General features: G+C 42.5%; 1 protein-coding gene across 1 annotated transcript in view; it reads left to right on the top strand.

Moving 5' to 3' along the window:
- igsf9ba (immunoglobulin superfamily, member 9Ba) overlaps positions 1 to 27,506 on the top strand; it is a 51,780-nt gene that overhangs the window by 10,017 nt on the left and 14,257 nt on the right. Inside the window, exons 2-11 of the mRNA XM_071536350.1 lie at positions 6,358 to 6,555; positions 12,557 to 12,703; positions 17,981 to 18,132; positions 21,183 to 21,300; positions 22,820 to 22,961; positions 24,102 to 24,247; positions 25,432 to 25,574; positions 26,371 to 26,511; positions 26,631 to 26,750; positions 26,887 to 27,037. Coding sequence (XP_071392451.1) covers positions 6,358 to 6,555; positions 12,557 to 12,703; positions 17,981 to 18,132; positions 21,183 to 21,300; positions 22,820 to 22,961; positions 24,102 to 24,247; positions 25,432 to 25,574; positions 26,371 to 26,511; positions 26,631 to 26,750; positions 26,887 to 27,037 — 1,458 coding nt within the window. The remainder of the gene's footprint in view (positions 1 to 6,357; positions 6,556 to 12,556; positions 12,704 to 17,980; positions 18,133 to 21,182; positions 21,301 to 22,819; positions 22,962 to 24,101; positions 24,248 to 25,431; positions 25,575 to 26,370; positions 26,512 to 26,630; positions 26,751 to 26,886; positions 27,038 to 27,506) is intronic.

The raw sequence follows: 27,506 nt of genomic DNA, 5'->3' as shown, positions 1-27,506 counted from the left end.
AATTAATTTAAAACACCTTCAGGTCGTGGCTGAAGCATTTATAACTCATCTGAAAAATTGCTGTGAGCAACTCTAAAAATGACTGAATCATTGCTGGCATGAGGAATTTCAATGACTTACAGCTCCTGCCAGTGATGCCCCCCTGTAATGTGCACCTCTGGCAGCGCAGGGCCCAGAAGTGTTGGTTTGCCCTTTGGGCCTTTGGCAAGCCAAGCCCATTTCACACCTTCACTCTCTCTCTCTCTCTCTCTCTCTCTCTCTCTCTCTCTCTCTACATCTCCATCTCTCTGCCTCGCTCTCTCTGTATTACTCTTATGTGCTCTGTGCTGGAACAGGTGTCAGCACATTCATTGCTTCCCTAATTGGGCATTGCTTGTCTGAGCGGGAAGTGTGTCATTAAAGAGGGCCAAAGGATGGAGACACTGGACTTTCTACTTTGGACTGTCCCTTGAAATGTAAAAGTTGATGACACTGAGGCCATCGTCTTGTCAAGCAGCAGTGCACAGGATCCTGGGCTGGATTGGAAAACAAAATCAGCGGCCTTTTAGTCTGCATACTGTAGCTGGGGGAACATGTGTAAAATGTATTAGAGGGAAGGCTCACGCCCCCTAGACATAAGATTGTGCTTAACTGCCTTACTCTGTTTAGATGACTGCAGTCTTGCACCCAGGTGAATAGTTGTGTAGATAGAGTGTGTGTGTGTCTGTGTGTGTTTGTGAGAGAGGGAAACTGAGAGAGCGAGAGGAGTGGTGAATGGGTCACTCATATGGATAAAATGGAGTGGCAGTAACCTGAACATTAGAGAGGCAACTGGAGGTTGCCAGTCTGAATCCCTGGACCAACAGTGAGAAATCTTTGTGGTGGACAAGGGTTAGTCAGAAGCTGTTTCCTGACCCTCAACAACCATCAAAGTATTCTTGAGCAAGGCACTACTGCAAAGCCAACAGCTATAGAGGAGCTCCGAAGTGTGTGTGTGTGTGTGTGTGTGTGTGTGTGTGTGTGTGTGTGTGTGTGTATGAAACCGTCCTCACATCTATCCCTCCCAGATCATTGCTGTAAGAGTGCTGCAACAATTGCTACCTGCTGTAAACCCACAGCAGCCTGTGTGTTGTGGGATGCTGGACTTTTAATTTGACAGACCTCATGTGGAAGTGGGAGTGACTGTGTGTGAATTATGGAGCCTCTGCTCATTTTAACATGATGTTTACTCATATGCTTGTATTACCATCTCAGGTTTCTCTGTACGTGTATGTGTAGCTGTTTATGTGTCTGTGATGTCCATTTGGGAACATATGCAGTAGTACTACTATATGCCATGTACTATTTAGAGCTGAACAATCAATCGAAAAAAAAAAAATAGAAATTGCAATATGAACTTCTGCAATTTCCAAATCGCAGAGGCTGCAGTTAATTGCTAAAGAGAGAGGAACGTCCAAAATGGATTTCTGTCTGTTTTAGAAGTCCAAATAATCTTTGGTCCATGAATCAAGTACAATATTGGTGAAAACCTTCTAAAAAAAACGATGAGAAAAACTTGATACGAAAAACTTGATATGAATCGCAGTTAAAATTACAATTGCAATATTCTGTCAAATAATCACATTTCGACTATTTCATCTTCTCTTTGCTTTCCTAGACAGAGATTTTGGATTCTGTTGTATTTTAGGTGCTGGTGTGCTTTAATTTTACAAACCCAGATGAACACTGATACACAAAAACCTACAGACATACACAACCCCACCACCCCCACCACACACACACACACACACACACACACACATTCAGGCCGTTTTCTGAAGTGACCTTCAGCACATGCAGGCTGGCATTCAATTACCGCCCTGTCAGTGGCCCATCCAGCCCAGTGGCTGCACGTCCTTGAGATTCCCTCTCTAGCCTCCGTCCAGTCTATATTCCATTACATCCTCTACATTGGGAGTTCTGGTCCGGCATAATTTGGTGCTCATATCCTCATCATTGTGAAGCACACACAGCTTTTCAGCTCTTGTCCTTTTACCAAATCTCTAACTGCATTGAGCAATGGTTGCCCTTCCTTATAACCAGAATCAAATCCATTTCTGTACCAATGTAGCATGCGATAAATATTGGATATTAGTTTTGCAGTGTGAAATATTGTGCGGGTGTCAAAAAGAGGATTTAGGCACCCTAGACCAGAAAATCCAAACACTGCTCATCTAAAATTGTCTCACATTGAACTCCCGAGGTTTTCATATTTTTCCACAATATCGTACAGTGTGTTATTGGCCCTCATTACTGTCACAATATTTCACAGGCTTTGTTCTGCTTGATTATTGCCCAAAATTGCCTCGAGAGACTATTTACTGTACAAATCTGTGATCATTACTGCAAGTACAGTGCAGTGTGCTTTTCGTTCGAGAGCCATTATCAGCACTGCCATTTGAAAAAGCTGTGAGTTGAAATCTCTTGCGGATTTAACTCGTCGTTCCCCTGCTGTTCTGCTGTGATGATTCATGTGCTAGTCTGGACAGATGTTGATTGACCTGGAACAGATGTCTTTTATTGGTTTATGGCCTGAACGTTTGTTACATCACATCCTGTGTATTGGTAAATGTTTCATTCTTTTTTCTTCTTTATTTAGTTGTTTGTGTTCTTGTTCATGTTCGCTATTTATTTATTGCTTATATTTTTTTTATTTATGTTTTAAAGCACTTTGTGACACTGCTTTGATAAGTGCCCTATAAATATAGATTATTATTATTACCGTTATTGATTAAGTGAGCTGCAACAGAAGGAAAGCGCTTGCTATGACTAACTCCACTGTCTGTTTAACCTATGCCAAACAATGAGGAATTATTCCCCCTGTATTTTGCTTTTGTACATGAACTACCTGCGATTTAGATAATTTATCTGACAGGTGCAGACGGTAGAATCTACTGAGTGAAATGTTACCCTTCAGGAATTCATGATCATCACAGCAGTAAATCTTCTATATGCCGAGGATAGATACATAAAACATATTGGTCTCCAGGATTTATTAGATGTCTGATTTATGCAGATCTTACTCAACAGATTTCTCTTCAGCCCTCACTCTGCAACTTGAGTTCAATTGATATTTACAGCACCAAAGTAGCACTGGTCCAGCAACAGTCCTGAAGTGCCATCATCCCTTGGCTGTATTGATCCCTTGACCGGCTACAGTTCTGTATGTTGGACGATCTCGGGCTGCATGGAGGTTGTATCACAGTTTTTACAGCTGCCATTTATGTCTTGTTGGGAGCGTAAATATTTTCCCCTGAATAAGCCCCCATAAACCCTACTGGGTCACCGTGTCTCCATTAAGGAAATGAAAATGGCAAGAGCAGTGACCGGGCCCGTGCCGATTGTTCCCTCGTGAGGATCTCATAAAGGGATTGGGGAATTATTAGCCACGCAGTATATTATCTGAAGTCTTTATAGTCAGTTCTCTGTCCAAGACTGCTGTCGGTGCCACCAGGATCCAAAAATAATGTCAGCCAGAAACCTGAACCGGTGAACTTCTGCAACCTGAACTGTCTGCAGAGAAAACAATGGATTTCAGCAGCATACGCTGTTGTGCCCCAGGGTTTGAGCTTGTGCTTCATGTCAAGTGACTCTGCTTACTCAAACCAAACAATGTATCCAGTGTGTTTCATTATGGATGGGAGCCTACTCCTGTTGTTTCTAGAGTGAAACCATAGAGCACGAGAACCACAAGTTAAGACAAAAGCCACGTAAAAGAACCATTCAAAGTCTTTGCCGTACTTTGTTATCCAACACCTGCTGATCTTAGGTGCATAGATTAGATTCCTGAAAATCTAGTCTAGAATTCAAGTCATTGGTTACCTCCAATGGAATTTTCTAAAGAGCATTTAAGAGAAATATCCAGGATGAGAGTCAAATTCCTATAGGCACATGCACTGTTTGGGGTGTTGATAGGGGTTATTGTAATCTTTTTTTAAGGTGTTATAATTCAGGTTGCAAGGGAGCATGTTCAGGTGTAAATTTCAAGCTTTTGGCAAGGCTGAAAAGGATTAGGTTATAGGAGACTTCTGATGTTGTTGTGCTCATAAGTGCATGGGACAGGTTTCCTCAGAAGCGCATTAAAAGGTCATGGTTCTTACAGGTTGCAGGGCAGCGTCATGCTTTCAGTAATTCTCTGCAACAATCAGCTCCCCTCTCTTTTGTTCAGACTCAGATGTTCTTCTGCATGTTGACATGTTACACTGTGAGCTTGATCAAACATCGAGTCCCCCCCAGTTTCACTTAATGAAAAATGCTGCTTTATTACCGATATGATTCAAAATGTGCAAATTCGCACATGCGGTTTTGATCTTTCTTTGATGAACAACCTCGGCTCTATGGCTTGTAGTTGTAAATCACAGCGGCCCTCTGAGCTTTTTCTCTTTTAAAATTTAGGGCAAATTTTTATTTTAGTATTCAGAATTGTGCAGCTTCTTGTCTCTTCTCATACTGGTCTAGCAAAGACCTAAAGTCTTGTAGGGCTATTTAATGGTCATGTGGGGGTTCATTGAGTCATGCACATGTGTTTCACTCGGTTGGTGTTGCTCATTAGAGCTTAGCCATGGCTTTTTTCCCTTCTTACCAGAGAGGCACAATGGCAAAGCAGATTCCAGGAGTGAGGGCTGTGACTGGCGGACCACATCTCCACTTTATAAAAAGTGTAATTTGATTAAATCTGCTCTGTTTCAGTCCAAAATCTGTGCTGGCTAAATCGAATAAAGTGGATTAACTCTATCACAGGATAAAGCAGATTTAACTGGTAAACACAATCACTAAGTGATGCATATGGCCTTTAGGGGTGGGGTTAGAGCTTTATTTTTCCGATAGAAGAACTGGATGAAAATATTTGGGTTTTAATTCCAATGTGCTCAGTTGGAAAGGCACAATGCTAGGAGGTCATGTAATAATTTTCATTTCACACAACAGTGATAATGGTGGAACACAGAGTAGAGAACAGACTTCATTACAGAAAGTAACACTACTGTTGCCTCCAGCTTGAGCCTCTATTACCTCCATGTCCCATTGTAGTCGTTCTTCCTGTAAAAATTAGCCCTGATAATGCAAATGATACTGCTAATGAAAGCGTTAAGTTATTCAGCTGGTGTTTCTCTAGAGTGAAACGTCAGCATGTCTCTTGATCCCCGAAGCGATTTTCCCTCTGGGCGAGGGCGGGCAGCCATGCTTGCTCTGACGGAGGAGATCCAGCAGGTTCAATGAAAGCGGGGGAGGCAGCTGGAGAAAATCCATTCCCAGAGTGAGCGTTCTGCTGAGGCAGGTATGCCGACCTTTCAGTCATCTGATAGGTCAACGCTCGGCAGCGTGCCTGGACATCCGTGGCTAAACGCCAGCCCTGGTAGCGCTCATAGTAAAGCTCATCTGAGCAGCAGCCAGCTATGATCAATGGAGCCCCTTGGCAGCTCATTTACAGTACAGTATGGCACCGCCACAAAACATTCACCAACAGATGCAGGTGACAGATGACGAAAGAGGAGAGCATCTGTGGAAGGATGAGGAAAGTTGATAAAAGGGACAGGGTTTACCCTCGTGCCCGTTGACCATTCAGAAATTACACAGCCGGGGCGCCCAGGTGGCTCAGTGGTTTAAGGCGTGTACCATGTGAACGTGACATCCTGGGTCCGAATCCGGCCTGGGACCTTCGCCACATGTCATTCCCCTCTCTCTCCCAATCTTTCCTATCAATCTACTTTGCGCTGTCAAATAAAGGCAAAAATGCCCAAAAAATAATCTTTGAAAAAAAAGGAAATTGCACAGCCATGTTGTCATAGGCCGTTGGCGTTCAATGTATCTTACAGAAATGTACTTTTGGTTCATTGTACAGTAGTTTTATCGATGGCCCTCAATCGCCATCCAATTATTGTGTAAATTGGGGACTTAGGTACAATGAGATTTTTCTGCATATTTTCCGTATTCAGGAATTCAGGGTTATTTATAAAGTGCTTTACATGATACTCAAAGACACTTTACAACAGCTAAGGGAAAAAGGAAAACACGTAAAATATATAAAACAATAATGATGATAATAAATAGAATGAGTAAGCATATTAAAACAATAAAATTAAAAATGATGATGGTGTGTTCATTGTTGGCAGGCAGTTTGCAAAGGTGGGTTTTTGAGTTTATTTTTGAATGTGGGGAGTGAGTCTGAGTTTCCGGCATGTGAAGGGAGGGACTTCCGGAGGATCGGGGCAGTGATGGCAAAGGCTCTGTCCCCCGAAATATGCGTCCATCTTGTTCTCTCACATGTCAGACCACAGTACCATAGAGACTAGAGAGTGTGATTTCTTGGTTGCAGTGAATGCCACTTCCCCCTCCTCCCAGGTGCCCACGGAGTGAGAGAGGAGCCCCGGTTTGTGACGGCGCGCGCCGGAGAGAGCGTGATCCTGGGGTGTGACGTGTCCCCTCCCCTGGACGGCCAGCAGCCCCCCTACGTGGTGGAGTGGTTCAAGTTCGGAGTGCCTATTCCCTTCTTCATCAACTTCCGCTTCTACCCTCCTCATGTGGACCCAGAGTACACTGGTAAGACCCCCATGTCTGTTGGTATGGCTAAGGATAAAGTAAATAAACACAGCTTGGACAGAATGGAGAGAGAGATTGTGAAAATTTGGCTGTTTGATCTGTAATGGATTTAGATTAAAAAAAAACTTATTTGGATGCTGCTGGTATGAATCACAATCAAGATCACTTTGATTGCCAAGCACAGTAAATCCACAGGACTTTGTCTCGGTGACACTGCAGCAGAGACATGTTGACAACAGACTTTCACAGTACTTACTGATAAACATTGGACAAAAATGATACAAGGACGTCAGTGAAAGTGCAAGACATGAAATCCATAGTAGACAACACATATCACTCTACATATTAAATTTTCAATATGTGCATTTGAACGCATATGAAAGAGAGCAGCACACTCATGAGCTAATGTTAAGGGTTCTGCATAACTATACTCGTTTTCTAAACATTTCCATTATTACTGGTATGGATTTCCTTCCACTGCTGTGGACCTAATTACGAGGTTCTGGCTCAGAGCGGGGCCAATTCTGACAACCAGTTTAATGTATTGCAGTGTTAATGTGCTGTGTACATTTACCTCCCAATCCTATTTCATTGAGAAGATTAACCTGCCATTTCAGTGTGATCCAGTGCGTTTTCCCCCCATCATGGTGCTCTGACTGTTTGGCCTCTGAGTGTAAGGCATGGCACACTGAGGCCTTTATGTACTGTCAGAGGGACCCGGCCCCCTGTGCAAACTCCCCCTGCATGTTCTTCAACTGCACTTCTTTCCTTTCTTAATATGGCGTTCGGGGCTGGTGCAGGAGCATCTGCACAGAGAGAAATAACTGCTTCTCAGCAATTTACCACTGCATTGTAGCACATACATGCTCTCCTACACACTCCAGTGACAATGCAGCACAGAACACATTAAAGCCCACATTCATCTAGAACAGTGGTACTTTTTGGTTTGCAACTTCTAAAAAAGAGTTACCTACTTATGCCCCTCTATTGCAGGCAGATTCACACAGAAGTGTGAACTGTTTCTGGCTAATTGACTTAATTATTGGAGAAATCACAAAGGTTATAATATGATAACACACTGTATGTTAAATATATGTTTTTCACATTCTTCACATCATCACACATGAAATTCCCCTCTCCAGAGTGGGAACACATGACATAGACATTATGTCTGAGATTGCCTTTGCACAGACTACTTATAAGAGGAAATTGGTTCCTCTGACGCTGCTTCAGTTTCTGTGGCAGATGATGAGCCATCAAACAGGGGTCAGAATTATCCCTTTGCATGCCCACCTCTTAACTGAATACAAAAGCCCTTCCTGACCTGGTAATATAATGTAAAGCAAAGCCAAGGCATGGCTTGTACAAATGCTGTATGAACCATTAAGTGCAGCGCAATTTTCCATCAGCAGTGCAGCAGTATTCCATTTACCTAGTCTAACAGTTCATTTTTCAGTTGAAAGATGTTGCACAAACGGTGATAAAAGAATGGAAACTGTGGAAATCATATTGAAATCACATTGAAAGTTATCCTTGTGGGCTTTTTAAGTGGGGTCATTGTTGCGAGGAAGCCTCATGGTAGTGACTCACCATCAAGGAAACACTCCTTTTGTCACATAGTAGATACTGCAGCTGCTGGAGCGTTTCATTGTTTGCTCTAACCTCCCGACTAACAGCAGGCTGTGAGTGAACAGGGCTTTTCAAACAGCGTCGTATTCCACTGTGTTCACTCGGGCTCCAGTGGGCCGGTGCCATGTGGCGTGAAGTCCACTGTTGAGGAATTACCAGTGAACAGATGCAACGTGAATATGCCCAGTCTCATCACATAGATTAAAGTGTATTCTGGGGATAGCATGTGCGTGGCGACAGTGTGATAATGGCTGACACTGGACTGCAGTTTATGAGAGGCTCTGTGGGACACTTAATGGGCCCATACAGTCTCAGAGTTCATCCAGGCTATTCCCATGAATTCTCATCCCCTCGATGATAAATAATTCATATTGGTGAATAGAGTAAATGTACTATCATTCCGTCACACAGCTGCCGCCGAAAGGGAGTAGATTGGCTGTACTTATGTACAATCCTAAATGTATTCACGGTGGAGATGAGAAGTCTGCAGATTGCATTTTACAGTTTACAGATACAAAAGCCATCCAGGTTCAATGCAACTCGATTTCTCTGTGTCAGTGAGCTTGACTCAGTCATTACTATTGTTCACTCTACAGCCTAACTAACTGTTAGTAGGCTACAGTATATTAATTTTGAGTTTTGAACGTAATAGATTTCTCAGAGAGAAGATAGGATTTTTTTTCAGTACAAGCAAGTCTTATTCACTGCTAGAGGAAAAATTGTACATATCTGCTCTCGACTCCCATTTTGCCAGTTTGCCCTGCGGCTATATGGAAATTATAACATTTAAAAACATCTATTTTTGCACCCACTCAAGCAAAGAGGCAATCAATAATTCAGATATGAAATGCAGCTTGTGAAGTTTTAGTGTCAGATTCTCCCGTTTTGGGACAAGCTGTTCGCAAACTAATCATATCTCCCTTAATGCCAGCTTCAATCTGAGCCTGCACAAGAATAATATGTAGGCCTGGTTGTGTGTCAGGCCATTGCCATCCTCTCAGCAACTCTGCTTCCCCTGTATACTGACTCTGCTTACCTGTACACATACAGTACAGGCTATTGATGTAAAATGTCATTGTAATTTCAAGTTTGCTCCTCTTTAAAGCAGGAGGGAGCTAATGAACACGTGGACAGAACTTATCAGTGGTAGGATACATATTGTACTTTTTCTAGTGGTGATTTTTTTTAACCAGGCATATTATTAAAAAGGTGTTTCAGCATTTGTCTTGCTGTCCTCCATACAGCTTGTTACCATGGCTAACAAGCTGATGATAGCCTTCCATTCTGAGTCCAGTGAATTGCCCAATTTGCAAGCTAGCTTGTTAGCTTGCAGTTAGTGGTCGCCATTGGTTGCAGTAGGGGAAGCTAACAATCATAACAAACTGATGGTCAGTCAATTAACTCCATACAGTGACAAGTGCCTGGGGACGAGAAATACCAAACTAAATTTAAAAATGTCGAGGTATCCCTTTAAATATTGAGTTCTCATAGTTTACTATTTTGTAGTAGCGCTAATTTAAACCGGAGGATAGACATGAAGTTGAGGTTTCATGCTTCATTTTTGCTATATTTTCCTCTTTTAATCCTATTTCTTTTGGAGTAAATTATGTTTTTTGTATCTAAGTGTATTTTTAATGTTTTTAAGTGGACCAGACTGTCTGCCAACTTTGTCACTTTAGACCTTTAGAATTTCTTCTTTAAAGCTTTCCAATCCAACAAAGTCTGTGATGTGATTTGACCAACGTGTAAACTCCTCTGTTTCCACTGTAGACAGCGTTGCTAGAATCCTGTAGTGTGTAAGTAGTGTATGCCCAGGGGTCCGGTCCTGACGTGGATACAGGACTGTTAACTCTGTTTACAGCAGCACCCTCTCACTCCTTGACAAATAGGAGCTGAGGTCGATCCCTACCCTTCACGCCACCACCCACCCCACTCAGCACTTCAACGCCCAGGCAAAAATAGACCTGACTTTTTAAAGACAAGCTACCTTTTTACTGCAAGACTGCAGTCCCCACTCTTCTCTCTTCCCCTTTGCTTTATTGATTTTCTGCTAACAAAAAACGTCAGTTTTCTACCCCAAGTATGGCAGCAATCCCAGGGTGAGGGTATCTATCTATTGCATCTATATACAGTGCTGGAGGAGCAATTCAGCCCACCCTCAACGTCAATATATTTGCCTGACACTCAGACTGAGGTAACAGGCAACAGTACTTACAGTACATCTACACATCAAAGTTTGGAAAAATGCTCCATCTCAGAACACTCGTCAAACAGAGCGGAAGCGAATGTTTTAGTCTGTTGGGCTGTCAGAGGCAGCCATGTGAGCAGCGGACTGGAAGCTCTGAGACAGACAGCTTAGCAGTTGAAGATTTCACCATGCCTGCTTTCCTAAACTTCTCTCATCCCTTGTGGTTTCCCCCTTTCAGAATTCCAATTTATCCTGAGCCTTGAAGAAAAAAAAGGGGTTTGGGGGGGGTTTGTCTTTTTCAGCATTGACACCAAATGCTTCTCTATTTTAATCCAACTGCCTCATCAGGCATCGAGGTTCGCCCACCCCAGGTAATGCTACCCATTAATCCTAATACTGGAGGGCAGCTTGCCTGTTGCCAGGCCAGCTGGTAGTTTGTTTATAGTAAAACATTGTGAAGTAGTATGGATTTGGGAATAGCTCAAATTTAAATCCAATAATCTTCATTTTGGTTAAATCTAATCACCATGACTTTGATCAATCACATTAATGTTCTATCTATTGAAGCCATATGTATTCACACAGGATAAGTTTAGAATTACATGGTAAAGCATAATTTCAAGTTCAAATTCATTTATTTATATAGGCCCCGTCACCAAAAGCATGTCTCAGAGGACTTTACAAAGAATGAGCCTACCTAGATCTAACTAATCAAAAATCACACACAGAACAAAATGATTTAATACAGTATGCAACAAAAACAAAGCAAAGCGCAAGACACAAAATAGCATGTTGAAAGTGATTTGTGGCTGCTGTAAAAGACAACCTGCTTAGTCACTCAGAGGTTGTTCGTTCAGCACCTGTGTGTCAGCTGTCTGCAATGTCATGGCTGTAGTATATAACTTTAAGTAGAGAGGCACTGATGAGGTTGTTTTGGGGCAGATCGCCAAACAGTGCAATCGATTCATCACCAGTCTGATTGCTGATTGAAATGATGAATTTATCCTGAGCCTTGAAGAAAAAAAAGACTTAAGACTTAATACTGACAGAATTTATCTTGTACCATGCCCTTGTTTTTTTTTCTGATAGTGAATGGCTAACAGCTTGCTTGCAGTAACTCCATAACACATCCTTAGAGCTATTACTCCTCAGGATATGCAGCCTAGTCCACTCAAATATGGCAGAAAATAGCCATGTAATCATCCTAAAGAAAGCTGTTTACATTCCCAATGAAAGTTTGACAAAGCCTTAAGTTGCGCTTGTGCAGAATGGTGGACTGTAACACCAACCACTGATTTCTCCTGCCTTGTTAGACTACTTTGCGTGATTAATTAATGTAGCCCTAGAGGTTGAATATTGTTAATTATTTCCCAAGAAGAATGCATTTATTAGAGACATGGCAACATGCATATTAGAAATATGAGTTTTCATATCCCATAAATCATCGCACAATCCCCCTACAATTATCTTGTGATACTGACTCTAAGGTTTCTTTCTGTGAGAATGCATGTTTGTCCCCCTGTTCACATGGGTTTCCTCCCACAGTCCAAAGACATGGAAGTCAGTTGGACTGGAGACTCTAAATTGCAGATAGGGCAGATAGGTATGAGTGTGAGTGTGAGTGATTGTCTGTCTGTGTTAATGCTGTGATGGACTGGTGACCTGTCTAGGGTGTTTCCCTGTCTAACATCCAGTGCTGGGATCGCCTCCAGACCCCTATGACCCTGAATAGGAATAAGTAGGTAAAAAATGAATGAAAGAGTGCATTTATTTTTCATGTTTAACTTGGCTTTTGTACATCTTTACTTAACACTTACATAATGCTTATTTTGAGGTATATTAGCCTAAGCTGTTTCGATGGTAAGATGGTAAGAAGTAATGCTTCCCCCTCCCTCAACTGCCAAGGTTGAGGTGTCCTTAAGCAAGGCACTTAACCTCCAACTGCTACAATGGAGCTGCTCAGTGGCCAGCAGTGAAAGAAAGAGAAGGTTGTACTGGGCAGCTCCCAGGGGTGAGTGTGTGTAACTGTTTGAAAGGGAAACAGGGCGTTGCTGGAAAAAAGCATGCATGCTCAGTCAACTCCCTAGGTGAATAAAGATTAAAAAGGAAGGATTTTAAAAAATAAGAATGTACAGTATTGGACTGGGTAATATCTGACCCCAGCGTTGCTTTTCCTCTGTCCAGGTAGAGCCTCTCTGCATGGGAAGGCCTCCCTGCAGATCGACCCGGTGCGCTCTGAGGACCAGGGCTGGTATGAGTGCAGGGTCCTGATGCTGGAGCAACAGTACGACACCTTCCACAACGGCAGCTGGGTGCACCTCACAGTCAATGGTGAGTCACCTGCACACAGCACCCGCTCTCAGATCTGGGAACATCTGTTTGTGTGGGTGGGCGCTGTGTGGTTAGCGGATAACATGCATGTTGACGGTTATTATGTTTTGGGATTTTTCATTCGTTTTTTTAATCTAGTTATAGATTTTTATTTCAGTTTAAGTTGTAGTTTCAGTTTCAGTTCTAGATGTAGTATTTTTGATAGGGGTGGTATATTTTAAGGTATCATGACAGAAGTTCAGACCAAGTATTTTCTATATGTTTGCAACAGGTATTGTGTTATACAAACAGTAAATCATGAATCCTTTTAAAAATTTATATACATGATTTTTTCATTTAACATTCAGTAAATATAGCCAAAAATTCAAGAACATTTTACATATACAGTATTTCTATTTCGTTAGTTGTTTTAGTTTACAACAGTTTTTAACACCTAGTTTTCGTTTTGGTTTACAATAATAACCTTGAATGTTTATTTGATTTATTTTGTACTGGTATTTCCAGATGATTAACTATATCTTGAACATTTTATGTCAAATAACCCTTGTGTCACACTGAACTACTTCTGTCTCTGGTGGAAATACTGGCCTGCTGTCTATAAAAATAGATCATCTGACTGTCTAAAAAGTGTCGAGTCTCTGTTCCAGTTGGACTTTTTGTCTGTTGGTGAGGCTTTATGGTCTTCTATCCTCGAGTCGTTACCAGGCCAATTTGAATGAGTGGCCATTAGGCGTTTTTTAGATTATTCTCGCAGCTCCTTTTCAAATGGCCTGGGATAAAAAGGGATGAGCGACTGGTTAGAAGAGAATTGATTGTGGCCTGTTTAAGGCGGTTCCGGCAGGGATCGTCTGTGATAGTCTGAGAGCTATCAAACTGATGACCAGGCGGAAAAAAAATCTGCACCTTTGCATTTCCCAGGAATGCCCCAGTGGCTCAGAGAATCCTATGTGAAGTGTGTCTTTACATTGTTGTAGAGCACCAAACATTATAGCTGCAATGATACCGCCATATTTTACTTTTTAAAGCCCCATATCTATTTCATATGAGGATTGTTATTCTGGCTTTGTTCGGATACATTTTGGACAGACATTGTATTAAGCTGTTCCATATGTTGTGCTGCAGATGTAATTAAATAAATGTTTGCTGTTTGCAGATGCAGGATGCAGCCAAGATGCAGTAAGCAAGTAACTGCAGCAAAATTCATCCGGCAATTTTTTTCTAGTATTATTGCCATCCTGTGCAATTCTTAGTTGGCTATTCTGTAACTGGATAGCATGAGTGGATTAATATTTTCTATATAGGCATTTGAAACTTATAGCTCAGGCCAAAAGTAGTGATTTTCTGCGAGGGAGCATCACAGGTCTCTAAGTTCAGAAAGCTGTAATCCTCTGTGCCGTTTGAGGAAGAGTTCGCGAGCCGCGTGCTGTCAGGCTCATTCACATGTATATTTTTGGTCTGTGAACTTATGTGCGCGGCGTGAAACTCATGCATATTCAATTTGACCATGCATATGCTTTGCAATGGATGAGATGAGATTCTTGTATTCGAATAATGATTACAATGCACTGTGTGTGAAATGCTCTGTGAAGTCCCATTTACAAAGCCCATCCCGCTGCATAATCACTTTAGAATAAAAAAAAAAATGCTGATCTATATAAATGGTTATTATCAGTGCAGGACATAATGTTTTCTTGTGTGGGTGCGTGCATGTAAGCGGGGGTGTGTTTGTACACTACACACTACCACTGTGTTCTGTGTGTAGCGCATTACATTAACATGGACATGATAGCATTTCACTGTGTGTTTGGTGGGGCTAAATGAGAGTTCTGTCCATTGGGTCATACTCTGCCACTGAGTGTGTCACCTGCACACTCTCTAGACGTTTGGAGTCTGTGAACATCTGTGTGTGTGTGTGTATGTGTGTGTGTGTGTTCGTATGAATGTCTTCCTGTGTAGGCATACTGCATCTCTGTAGCTCGCCTCATCAGTATTCACTCTTAACTTCGACTGCTCCCTCCCTCTCTCCTGTCAGGCCTTTCAACAATGACTGAGCTGTTCGGGTTATAGCAGAAGTAATAATATCCCTGAATTTCATATATATTTGGCATAGTACATGATGGCATATTACATGATTTCATGTATGTGATTTGAATGAACACACACTTTTTTTTAACCTGTGGCTGCATTTAAAGACAGGCAGTCGCACTGAAGTACTAAGGGCAGCAAAATAATTAGCAGTAGTTGTTTCGCTGTCTAGACATCTGTGAAGGGAATTGATATTTAGACTTTATGTTACTGTTGTCCTCTAAATGGCTGTTTGTGAGGGAAGCAGGTGCCATCTTCGTCTGGCCTCAACACAGACACTAAGGGCAGCCATTTCCTTTGGCCGGTGCTATTTGCATACACTCCTCCTTTGAGTTCCTGTTTGCTGCCCTTAACTTCCTGCCAAGCGGACAGGGAATTCATGCCCACTCAGTGGCAGGTGTCAGATGGCAAGGCCTTGTGCCCGAAAAAGACAGTAAGGCCACTCTCTGCCCTCCCTCCCTCCCCCCATCTCCTCTCCTCTCCTCTCCTCTCCTCTCCTCTCCTCTCCTCTCCTCTCCCCTCCCCTCCTCTCCTCTCCTCTCCTCTCCTCCCCTCTCTTCTCATCTTTTCTGCTCTCGTCTCATCTTGTCTCCTCCTGTCTTTTCCCCTTTCCCTTCCCTTTTAAACAGTTTGGTGATCAACATGCTTTTCAAAGACTGAAAGACCAAGGAAAGTGTGTGTCTATGTGTGAGAGAAAAGGGAGTCGGGGTGGTTGAGCAGGGGAGGGGCGGGCAGTTAACATTCACTTACTCAACTTTTCTCTTCTCACCTCCTTTCCGCTTTTCCCCTCGCTTATATAATTCCAAAATATGCTAATCAGAGTTTTGCAGAGATTGAACGGCTTGAGCAAGGTGACAGGGAAAGAAGAGGGAGGAAAGTCTCCTTTAAACCCCCTTTCCTCTTCCTATAAAATGTCTGCGGCTCATGAAGTGAAATCAATGAAAAACGTGTACTCAGTATGTAACTGTATTCTCTTCGGAGCGGAGACGAGAAGAGGAAAGACAGGGCAAGTGAACAAAATGACGCAGACGCATCCGAGTTAGTGAGGGGGAATAAGAGAGAAAGGCGAGGCTTCAAAGAACGGGCCGAGCCTCTTATCCGAGTATCCAGGCCATCTGCTGATGTGGCGTGTGGTCTACAGAGGAGAACAAAGGCAGTACAGTATATCCAAGCATATATAATGTATATAATAGATGAAGAGCTGCAGTAAGTAGGGCGAGAATTTGATGCTCAGCTAACTTTTTGTAGAACAACTCCCAAGTTTCCCAGCCGTGGTGACACTTCTGCGACGCGCCGTACCTGACGGTGTGAAACAACTCCCTGGGCGACCGGTGTGCTTACTGCAATCGCCGCCGTGTGTCTGCCACCTATTTTCTTATCAGCTGATGCCATTAGACGCATCAGAATCAGGATTAGATTTATTGGCAGGGACATTTACATGTAGCTGAAAGTACAGTACTGACAATGTACAGCAGAGCAATTGCATAAGGTTGTTTTTAAGAACTATACAGCAAAAAAAAAAAAAATATGCATCATGATGCGTGTAATGTAACAGTTGACCCATCAATTACCTGAGGTTCCCACGGCACCAAGAGATACATAAACCAGTCATGCATTTTATTAGCATCTCCATTAATCTATCATACAAAGTTATGAGTGGTAGAGAGTGAGGGAGGCAGTATGGACAGGCAGATGTCTAAAAGTGCTAATTGGGCTATTTGTTTACTCCATGCCAGGTGCTTGTGTGCAGTCTGAAGCATGGCAATACTCCCAGCGGCAAGCAGTGACCCACTTGTATCGTGACGCCTCTCTCTCTTTAACTAAACACAGTGCCACTGTTTGTTATCAAAATGTTGCCTTGAAATATTGAGAGCAGCTGGCTGAGGAGACTTGCCACAGTTTGTTCGCTTGAAATAGATGGTGAAGAGCGCCCGTATGGATGTTAGTATATGGCTCAGAAACATCAGGTGAAAATGTACTGATTGGGTCTATACAGTAAGTGGCTTCTTTAGGTTTGATGACACTCCACATGACGCTCAGTGAGAATAAATGGCAGTGTGCAGGAAAGATTGCGACCCAACTCCCTTCCACCCAGGCGTCTACCTGCTCCAGAAAACTGTGGCAGCCACGTCACCCACCATCGAGGGTGTCTCTCTATTCAGCTTGCCCTCCTCAGAGCCCGTCCACCCCCCCATCCCTCAGACGAACACTTGTACCAAATGTACAAAATGAGTATAAGTTGAACTGACTTTTGCATAACCTTGTATCACTTTATGAAGTTAAGCACGCTGGTATTTAACAACCTCATAAATAGTAAGATAGATTTGGCTTCTGCAGTACTTCAGACTCCCTTCCATCACAGGTGTTCTACAACTGCAATCACACTGTATGCTAATGCTGATATTGATATTGAATCGAAACATACATATGTTTAGCTTAACACAGCCGCAAGCCAAACTACCTTAAAGGATAAGGCCGGTGTTTTTTAATGCACTGCTTACCGTCAACAAATCCTATGAAAATAACAAAATCAACAATGCGTTTGCTCTACTCCCGTTACTTTCTGACTTCCCACGTACCGTTTTTAGCTGTCAACCCGGAAGTAATCGGCTCCAATTGTAAGCTAAAAACCTTGAAATACAGCTCACAAAGACAGTTTCATTTTTAAAAATTGCTAACTGTTACCACGAAAAGTCAGACTGTTGTAGTTATTACCAAATCAAATTCAAATGGGAACAAATTCTTCATTACGCCAGGGACTATTTTCGGTGCTACGGAACTACTTTCCTGAGATCGCAAACGTGTTTACAGCCGGCTTATTAAGTTGTTTGAGGAAAAAGTCAGCTGGCCTGGTGCATCGCGATGATGAAATATGCTGCCCAGAGCAACGGCATGGCTCTTTGACGTGTTTTTAATCATTTTTTTAATACAATGGAGTTCTGTGGCTGCTGGGACATGGCTGCATTGGGCACCGGCTACATGGACGAGATTTGCTGGCAAAACAAAATCATTGCTGATTTTGTTATTTTCATAGGATTTGTTGACGGTAAGCAATGTATTAAAAAACACCGGCCTTATCCTTTAAAGAAACCAGATGGAAACTGAAGGACCCTGTTAATTTGATTTTATGATGATCACAATATTTTTTGGGAATGTGCATTTTAATGATTATTATTTTCACTTTTTCCACAGCCCCGCCTAGTTTTACAGCGACGCCACCACAGTATGTGGAGGCGAAGGAAGGGGGCACCACTCTGCTTAGCTGCTCTGCCCAGGGAAATCCTAAACCAATGATCAGCTGGCTGAGGGAGGGGGAGGAGCTTGAAACCACTGTAAAATACTCGGTAAGAAGAACTAATGGCTACAATTCTGACTTATGAATGTGCACAAATATATCAGTAAGGTTTGGGCAGGGATGGTCTGGTCCGATTAATTCAGCTCTACTTTAGTGCTGCTAATACAGTTTTGTAATAAAGCTTCAATAAAGCGCTCAGTACATGTACAAAGTTTTGGTACTGAGGCTTTAATTGATATGTTGCAGACCTTGAAATGTTGAGTCATTGCAGTAGTGAGTCAGTTCCTAGGTAAGAAACTAAGTCATTTTCATATCTGCAACATACTATATGACTGATACTGATATTTACCTGGTCTTAGTGTACCCACAACCTCAAAGTTGGAAACCTGTCTGTGATTGGCCAGACAAGTCTGTCAGTCACGCTACATGAAGCTTAAAATCCTCTCCTTTCTCTGTAATGTCTTCAGTTAAAGGAAAAATCCACCCTAAAACATTTTAACACTGTTAAAAAACATCTATTGGCGATTTGCCTTGCATTTCTGAGCTCATTTTGTTGTTTGGTGGTGTATTTTTCTTATTCCTGTAGATAACTGACCAAACATAGATGATGTGACAGATATTTCTAGAAAGATGTTTCCAGCACAGCTACAACATGTTTGTTTGATAGCAAAACATTTTTTTCAATTATCTAAAATATCAAAGGTAAATGTCATATTTTGATCAAAAAGCAAGGGCTTGTTTCTAGACTCAACATTTTGCACCAATACAGGGAGAAATCCATGGTAGACTCTCACTTTTTCTCGAGTGGACAAACTCGCTCTCTTGCTCTTTCTTTGCTCTCTCCTCCTACACATATAACTCACAGCAGAATGCAACAAGTTCACGCCTCTTCTCTGGGGCTTGTCAAAAATCATTCTGGGAAATGTAGGAAGTAGTAACTTGAGGGAAACTGTGTACAGTATATCAAAAAAGTAAATTACAGCACTTCATCGCAACATAACTCACGGAATGCACTGAACATCACAGATTGATGATATATAATATCCGAGGGTGGATTTTTCTCTTAATATTCCAGCTATATTTTTTAGGAACTCTTTGAAAGGTGGGGGCCTCCTCCGTTTCAATGCCTCTACATCCTCATACTGTATGTCACTGATATTGAGAAGCCTCAGCCTGCTGCAGGCGGCACTATCAACCATTTGGAGCTGCCTATGTGATATACAGTAGTGTACAGCAAGTGACAGGAGTGTGTCCCTGTGCCCCCCCCCCCCCCCCCCCTTCTCTTTCACCCCTCCCTCTCGCCTCACTATCTCTCCCCACAGCAGCCTCGTTTTAACACAGTTGCCTTAGTAAACGATCGGACGACATCCTAATGCATTATTAATCTCCTTCTACTGCATCAATATTACATTACTCCTAATATGAATGTTACACTGAAAATGAATATCAGTAGTGAGAGCCAAATGCCTCAACTTCACTAGCTTCTCTGGGAGACATACAGAGTGCGGTGCATTTATCAGCTCTCGCCTTATCCATTCGCCCATTCATAAAACTCTTATATTCATGTGGTAGGAGCGGGCAAGAAAGCCAGACACACGGTCAAGCGAAACCCTCAAACTTTGGAAAGCTCCTTCTTGTGGCGAGGAGGAGACAGGAGTATGCAGGCATGTTTGCTCACCCACATGCTCACTTCCATGGGGATGCCACGGAGAAAGGGAGGAATGTGACAGACAAGGACTAGAGAGGAGGAGGAATCCTCGTCGTCCTCTCAGCAAAAACCCCTGCTGTTTGAAAACCCAATCTCAGTCTCTCTGGATGTTTCAGCGTTCGGTGTAGTGCGCGTGACAGACACACACATTGAGATTCTGCTCTTCATCTAATGCCTCCCCCTTATCTACTTTCTTCGTCTTTCCTCTATCCCATTTCTCATCATCTACTGCCTTCTCTCTCTCTTTCTCTCTCTCTCTCTACTCTCTCCTCCCGCTCCTCCTTTTCTTTAATCTTTTCTCGCTCAGCTCGGATTGAGGATAACATGCGGCACACAGAAAGTATTGAAATGGACTGACGACCATTACACTGCATCAGATACCGTTAAGGTTGCTGTCTCAGAAGTCTGCCACAATAACTACTGTATGTGCGCTCAGCCTGCCGCACGCATTTCATGTTGTAGCAGCTACGCACAAAATGCTAATGCTGCTGGCTGAGCAATGATACAGTTTACCGACAGACTGACTGGAGCTAAATGTTATTTGGGTGGGTCTTGTAGCTTCTAAGCTCTCTTGGCTAAAACATTTGAAAGACAGATGAATAGGAATAATTCTGCAGGCATAGCAGATTCCCCTCTCAGTTGCATGAATGGACAGGCTACAGCTGTGTGTGACTTGAATGGACAGAGCCTTACAACCTGTTGCATAATTTATGAGGGTATTTCTATTAGGTTTGGTTAATGTGTTTCTTCACCACTTATTGGTTCTCATCAGTGCCTGCGCACAGGGACACGCAGCTACATAGAGTTAGATGTTTCCAAGGTTACCACATGCAGGAATCAGGACCCAGAGTTAATTAAAGGATGACACGTTGATGACTTTTAAGCGTTTGTTGTATTCTCTTTGGAGTAGACTCTCACCACACACTTATCCAATCAACAGAGACATTCTACTTTTAATACCGATCGTTGATAGCCAGAAAAATGGCTTGCAATGCTTTGGTTGATCATACATCATATTGTATCTATATTTGCATTTTTAGTAAAAAAAAAAAACGAAGGAAAAAAGAAAATCGCAATATGTGGTGAGTGCTCAAAATAGACTCCTAAAGATGGTATTCTTCTGCTGAGAACAATTTCTGGCCTATACATTAAATAGATCATTGTAAAAAAAACCCAACTTAATTATATTCAGACAAAGCAAATCTCAAGCAACAACATCTCAGTTTATGATTAAAAATGTGTCTTGTTTGCTGAAAAATCTAAAATAATGAAAAATCTGTGTCTGTAGTCTGTATTGCAATTTATATTCAGCAAAATAATCGCAATATGATTATTTGTCAGTATCATGCAGCCCTGATTTTAATCCCTCTCCCTTGTAAATGGTACCGCAGGTACACGATGGCAGTCTAACCATCCTTGGCATCACTAGAGATGACAGAGGGGCGTACACATGCCGAGCCCACAGTGACCAGGGAGAAGTCCTCCACACGACCCGTCTGTTGGTTCAAGGTACTGTTCGCGTGAATCAGACACACACACGCAGTGAATGGAGTCATCATGGTGAGCAATCGCACCGTATGGCCGGTATAATGTGTTAGAGGAGGGTTTACAAATCTATTTATACAGATCACCAGTTCATGAAATAAAATTTAAAAAATAAAATAAAATAGAAATAAAAAAAATGTTGAGATGATATGCTCTGATTCCTGCTCCACCCATACCTGCTGCCTAATGTTGCATTCGTATCACTGAACTAGGCCATTTTCATTATTTAGACGAGGATGTATTTAGTCCAGGAAGAAAGCCATGCAGCTATCTGAACTGATGTATGTAGCATTCCTTATGGGTCTGTATCAGTCAGTCAATAGCTTTGTCTGGGGCTGCGTGTGTGCGTGCGTGTGTGTGTGTGTGTGTGTGTGTGTGTGTGTGTGTGTGTGTGTACAACAGGGCCTGTCTGTGAGAACATCACTGTCTGTCTCCGGTCCATTAACTAGGCTCTCTGCTACACACAGATCAGATAGATGGTTGTGATACCAGCCTCACTCTCCCAATACAGCGAGCGAGTGCTGCAGGAGTTAACAGTGTGTGTATTTAACAAGCAACTGAGCACCTTGCTTTTATGGTAAAGTTAGGATAACGTCTATTTTAGTCAATATGCAAGAGTCTATAAAGAGGATGAGCTGCGGGAAGTCCTTGACATCTATAGGTGCAAACTGAGCAGAGGGTCTTTTTAGTCCACATATAAACACAAAAACACAAAAAACAACTGTATGTACACATTCACACAAACAACGTTACATTACACCTCATAAAATCTTGGTTATTTTAATATTCAAAGCATCTGAGTAACGCTGTAGAAATCTAGAGTGATGTGGAATATGATAACCACACAAACAAAATGTTTGCTCCCGTGTTTTGTTTGGTGGAATATCGGCGAGAATGAAGTGCAAGGGCAAAATACAAGGTGAGATAAGGACTCATACCCAGAGCAATAACAAGCAGATATCCAAGGAGTCATGATTCTCATTCCCATGATCTGTTTTTAATTGTTATGTGAGACAACCGCACACTGCACTCAGTAGTCCCACCTGATGTATAAAGCCGTGCACGCTGAGAGGAAAATAACCAGGAGGCTTGTATCTGGGCCCACTCATAAAAGACAGCTTACCTTTCATGGCTTCTGCTGTTTTATTGAGAGTTCAGAGCAACCTACAGTTCCTCGGGGGACGGAAAGGTTACAATGTGAGGCATGCATAAGCTCCACCGCTGACTACTATTAAGGTTACAATAGCTGGCTGCTCACTGTATTTCACATCAGGCTGTGGTGATGTATTGTAAATAATGCATAGTGTGTGCTCTTTCTCACTCTGTCTGATCTGTTCCTGAAAAAGAAGTCTGCATTCCCTAAGTGGAGGTAGAGTAGGCTTGTATAGGGTGCCATATTGTTTTTTTTTTTTTTTTAGGATTTGATAGTAGAGTGTGCTGTTACAAGTATACAAGGTACTAAAACTGTTTCTGTTTCTCTCAGGGCCTCCATACATTGTCTCACCGCCAGAAAACATCACTGTAAACATATCCCAGAATGCACTCTTCACGTGTCAAGCGGAGGCATATCCTGGCAACCTGACCTACACCTGGTTTTGGGAAGAGGACAACGTCTACTTCAAGAAGTAAAGTTATGATCAAGTTCACCACTGTACCGCAACTGACTTTTTATGTGTTTTTGCTCTGACCGATGGGAAAGTCTTGTTAAGTCTTGTTTAAGCACTCGGGCAAGGTTGAGTCTTCAGGTTCTCTTCCTTTGAGCCTCACAGTCGGTTAAATCACCGTCCTGCTAGCTGTCTAAGGCTTTTATGCCAAAGCCTTTGTGTTGTGAGTGACATTGTGTGTGCCTGGGCGCCTTTTGCTGCGGTGTATTTTGAGTGACTATGACTTGGTATGTGGCTTGTGTGTGTGTGTGTGTGTGTGTGTCTTTGTGTAGGTGTGTGTGCGTCAGTGGCCTGTCCTGCTGTGGCCCCAGAGGCAGTAAGAGTGGGCCTAACAGGGGTCTGTCTGGAGCGTGCCAGGCGGGTTAGTACGCTCTGATGACAATATCATATGACTCAGTCTTTGTGTCATCATATGCCTCTCATGCAGTGATGATCTGAAGCGTAGCCAGGAGCTCTGCAGGCTCCCCAGAGCAGGTCTTTAGAGGCTGAGAGGCTTTACAATGAACAAGTGACAGACAGAACAAGTGGAAGAGGAGAACAAGTGAATGGGATTTTGACTGGCAGTGAAAACAAGTGTCCCAGGGACTTTCAAAGAGGAAGTGCACTGGAGTGTGGTGCCCTCAAGTCCAATCTAATTTTACACCGCTTTTTTTTTGTCTGCAATCTTGATTTATCGCAGTATATAAGTGAGATATGCAGGAGAGAATCACATATAATTTGATTCAGAGATGAATATTCTGTTTGAACCTTCATTTTCATCGCATAATAAAATGTTGAATTAGGTCATTGTGTGGACAATGGGAGCGTTGCTCTGTATTCAAAAAGGCAAACTGAAAATGTGCTTCTTCATTAGAGTGTTTCATTTGAAATGGTGGCAGGGGAGAAAACATGAGGGCTGCAACATTGGGCGATTATGGCAATTAGCAGATTTATTTGACTACTCTATTTTTTTGGAGCCCTCTTACAACTGGTTGCTGTTTGACTCTCTGCTGCTCTCTCATGGCACCCTGGTGTAATTTTGCACAAAAAAAAAACAGATCTGTCCTGTTATGACTATGTTTCAGTGACATGTTGTGACAAACGTCTGCGTCCTATTTGCAGTGATCTGAAGCTCAGAGTGCGCATCCTCATCGACGGCACCCTCATCATCTTCCGGGTCAAGCCAGAGGATGCTGGGAAATACACCTGCAGTCCGAGCAACAGCCTCGGAATCTCGCCCTCAGCATCAGCACACCTGACTGTTCAGTGTGAGTGTTACCGTGGCAACGCAGTGTAGGGGGAGGGGTGTGGAGAGGCTGTACAGTGAGCTGTGTGAGGAGGGAGCAGCAGCAGTATGGAGGCTGCTTGTGTTGGAGGCTGCTGTTTTATCAGCTCCACTGCCTTACCACTGTAACGCACTGCAACCTTCTTGAATTTCAAGGTCACACGTTACGGAGAGAGAGCGTGGTTTTTGCCCCCTCGTCATTTTGACCGAGCCTTTTCTCACCAAGTTACAGCCAATTCAACCATTTTTTAATATTCTCTATGGATTTGACGATGAAGTTATTATCTATTCCAATTCTAGCCTTATTCCCAGACACAAAGATGAGGCCAGGCTTGTCCTCAGACTCTATTTGTCCTGCTCCCTTTGAGTCTGGCTCCCTCAATGTGCCCCGAATGAATTGAAACGGTGACCTTTCTGTTCATCAGCTGAGACTGATGAGAGAGAAATGCCACTCCAGGCCATCTGACTTTTTATCGTCAGCCCCAGTGTGTTGGCTATGCTAATTTGCTCCCAAGTTGCTGTTGGGAGCATTGATTTCTGTGCTACAGTATGTGATAGAGATGGGGATCTGCAGCACTGCAGCCAGGCCACTGATTTCATCATTGGCCTCAAACAGCCAGTGATGAAACCAGGCTGCTTTAGCTCAATTATCAACCTTCATATTATGCTCTTATCTTTTATGGCAAGGAATATACCCCATGCAAGTTACTAGGGGTGGGACAAAATATCTAAATTCAATATATCGCAAAACAAAAATGTGACAATCGTGGGGCAGAAAAATGAATCGCAATATTAGCTACATTTTATTCTGCTGTAGTAATCACAAAATTGCACTTTGTAATGCCATTTTTACATTGTTGTTCACATTCTAGCAAGCCAATGCTATAGTTAGAAAGATTTGTGTCTCAGAAATAAATATAATTCTGCACAGTCAGACTTTGTTGTCATTGAACTTTTATTTATTACATTGTATCTTGGTTGTATCGAATCATATGTTGAGAATCATGAGATAAGCATATCGTCCCATCCCTACAAGTTACAGGACATTTTACATCTGCTGTGAAACTTCTTTACGGATTAGATGGTACTAAATATTTGACACAGATGTTATTGATTATTTGCCTGTAAAACAGCAGTCTTTTTGACTGTTTAACCTCTGACCTCCAGACCCTGCCCGAGTGATTAATATGCCCCCGGTCATCTACGTCCCACGGAAACTGCCAGGCGTCATCCGCTGCCCGGTGGATGCCAACCCACCCGTGACGTCAGTGAAGTGGGAGAAAGACGGCTACCCTCTCAGAGTGGAGAAGGTCAGCCTGCCTCAGGGCTTCATTTGCATATCCAGATGTTGAGCCTCCACTGTACAAACATCTCCTTTATAAATCGATTACCCCTCTGAGTTATAGCATCCACCGTCACACTTACCCCGGCCTAGTTGAGAAATTTCTGCCTTTTTAAATCCAGATTGCAAATTAGCAATTTTATATCAAGGTGTAACAACAAAGAATAATTTGAAATGATTGCAATTAAAGATTGGTCCGAACTCCAGCAGAGGCATCATCACACTGTGTTATATTTGGCACATCCCTTGATATAAAAGTGGTTCAGTTCAACCTCACAGCATCAGTAGAGGTTATCATGACGATATGATAAATCATAAGACATGTACAAGATATTTTCTTTTTTAATTAAGTTTGCTAGATTGAGTTTTCTTATTTATTTTTAATAGACAAACAGCAGATTTTTGCAGACTTGCGTAAATTAATGTGGCTAAGGGGCGCTCAGGTTTGCAGAGGTAAAATTAGCGCTAAAAAACAACAAATCACAGAAGGGCATGCTATTGATGAGTGCAGCTGTACTCAATTTCAAAATAATGCTTCTCCTTTCCCAAGTTTGTCAGTGTGACTGTTTAGGTTTTTTATAGTGCTGATCAGACTGACTTAAGCACTTTTTGCCCATCTAAAATAGGCTTAATTCAGCTGATTTAAATGGATTTTTGTGTTTTTTTCTTCTTAGGCAGCTTGAAAATAAATATTTAGGTGGGCCGCCAAGATTTTACAATACAGGAAAAACCCTGAAATCAACTACTCTTATCTTCTGTTTCAGTACCCTGGTTGGAGCCTGATGCCAGATGGAAGTATCCGGGTGGCGGAGGCCACAGAAGACTCCCTGGGCACCTACACCTGTGTGCCTTACAACGCCCTGGGTACCATGGGCATGTCCCCCCCTGCTACTTTGGTGCTAAAGGTACACCACTGCCCATGTTTGGTACATTCTGCTGTCCAGTGTCTCTGTGGTTTAACATATACTGATTTATCTGTACATGTGTGCATTATGTACTCGTGTGTGTGTCTGTGTGTGTCAAGGATCCCCCTTACTTTAATGTGAGGCCTGGGGGGGAGTACCGTCAGGAGGCTGGGAGAGAGCTAGTAATTCCGTGTGCTGCTTCTGGAGACCCTGAGATACCAACCATCACCTGGAGAAAGGTGCAGTAGACAAAAATACACCACAACAAATCTCTGAAAACCAATTCAGCTACTTGATCTGCTTGTTTTTGGTTGTGTAGTGAAATAAGATATTTGTTATCTCACTAAGTAATTGTAATTTTCATGTCCCTTGAAGGTGGGGAAGCCTAGCAGGAGTAAGCACAACGTCCTACCCAGCGGCAGCTTACAGTTTCTGTCCCTCAGCAAGGAGGACCATGGGGAATGGGAGTGTGTAGCCACCAATGTGGTCACGAGCATCACTGCCAGCACGCGTCTCCTAGTCATCGGTACAAACAATCCACACAGTGCTCTCAGCTTGCCAGAGCTTGCTTATAGTTTCCCCAGCTGTTCACCTTTCATAGTGATTTTGTTGTGATTTTGAGTTTGCAGTGATCTACTTTTACTGTATTTTTTGAGTTATTTGCATGCAATAACTGACCCTGATCCCTCTTGCTCTTTGCCTCTTCCTGATTTCCCTGTTGCGATCATTAAAGTTTCATCTGATCTTATCTATGGCCGCAGTAGCTTTATACAGTAGATTTAAAGCCCCACTGCAGTATGGCACCCCCTGTTGAAACACTGTGGGCTTTGTCTGTGTGTTGAGTCATTGGACCAAGGACGTCTTTTTACTCTCAGATTGACTGACTGAGGTACTGATACAAGCACTGACAGTAAGTGACAGCCAAATGTGAGTTACACAATACATGTAAAAGGGTTATTAAGTTTAAAATTCATAGGTCCAGATTTGCTAAGATT

The sequence above is a fragment of the Centroberyx affinis genome, unplaced genomic scaffold (genome assembly GCF_046629955.1).
Source record: "Centroberyx affinis isolate AG114_WGS23_722 - 3 ecotype Tasmania unplaced genomic scaffold, CSIRO-AGI_Caff_v1 ptg002859l_1, whole genome shotgun sequence".
Taxonomy (NCBI): Eukaryota; Metazoa; Chordata; class Actinopteri; order Beryciformes; family Berycidae; genus Centroberyx; species Centroberyx affinis.
The sequence above is the reverse complement of the archived record's forward strand: the minus strand, read 5'-3'. Positions and strand labels throughout refer to the sequence as shown.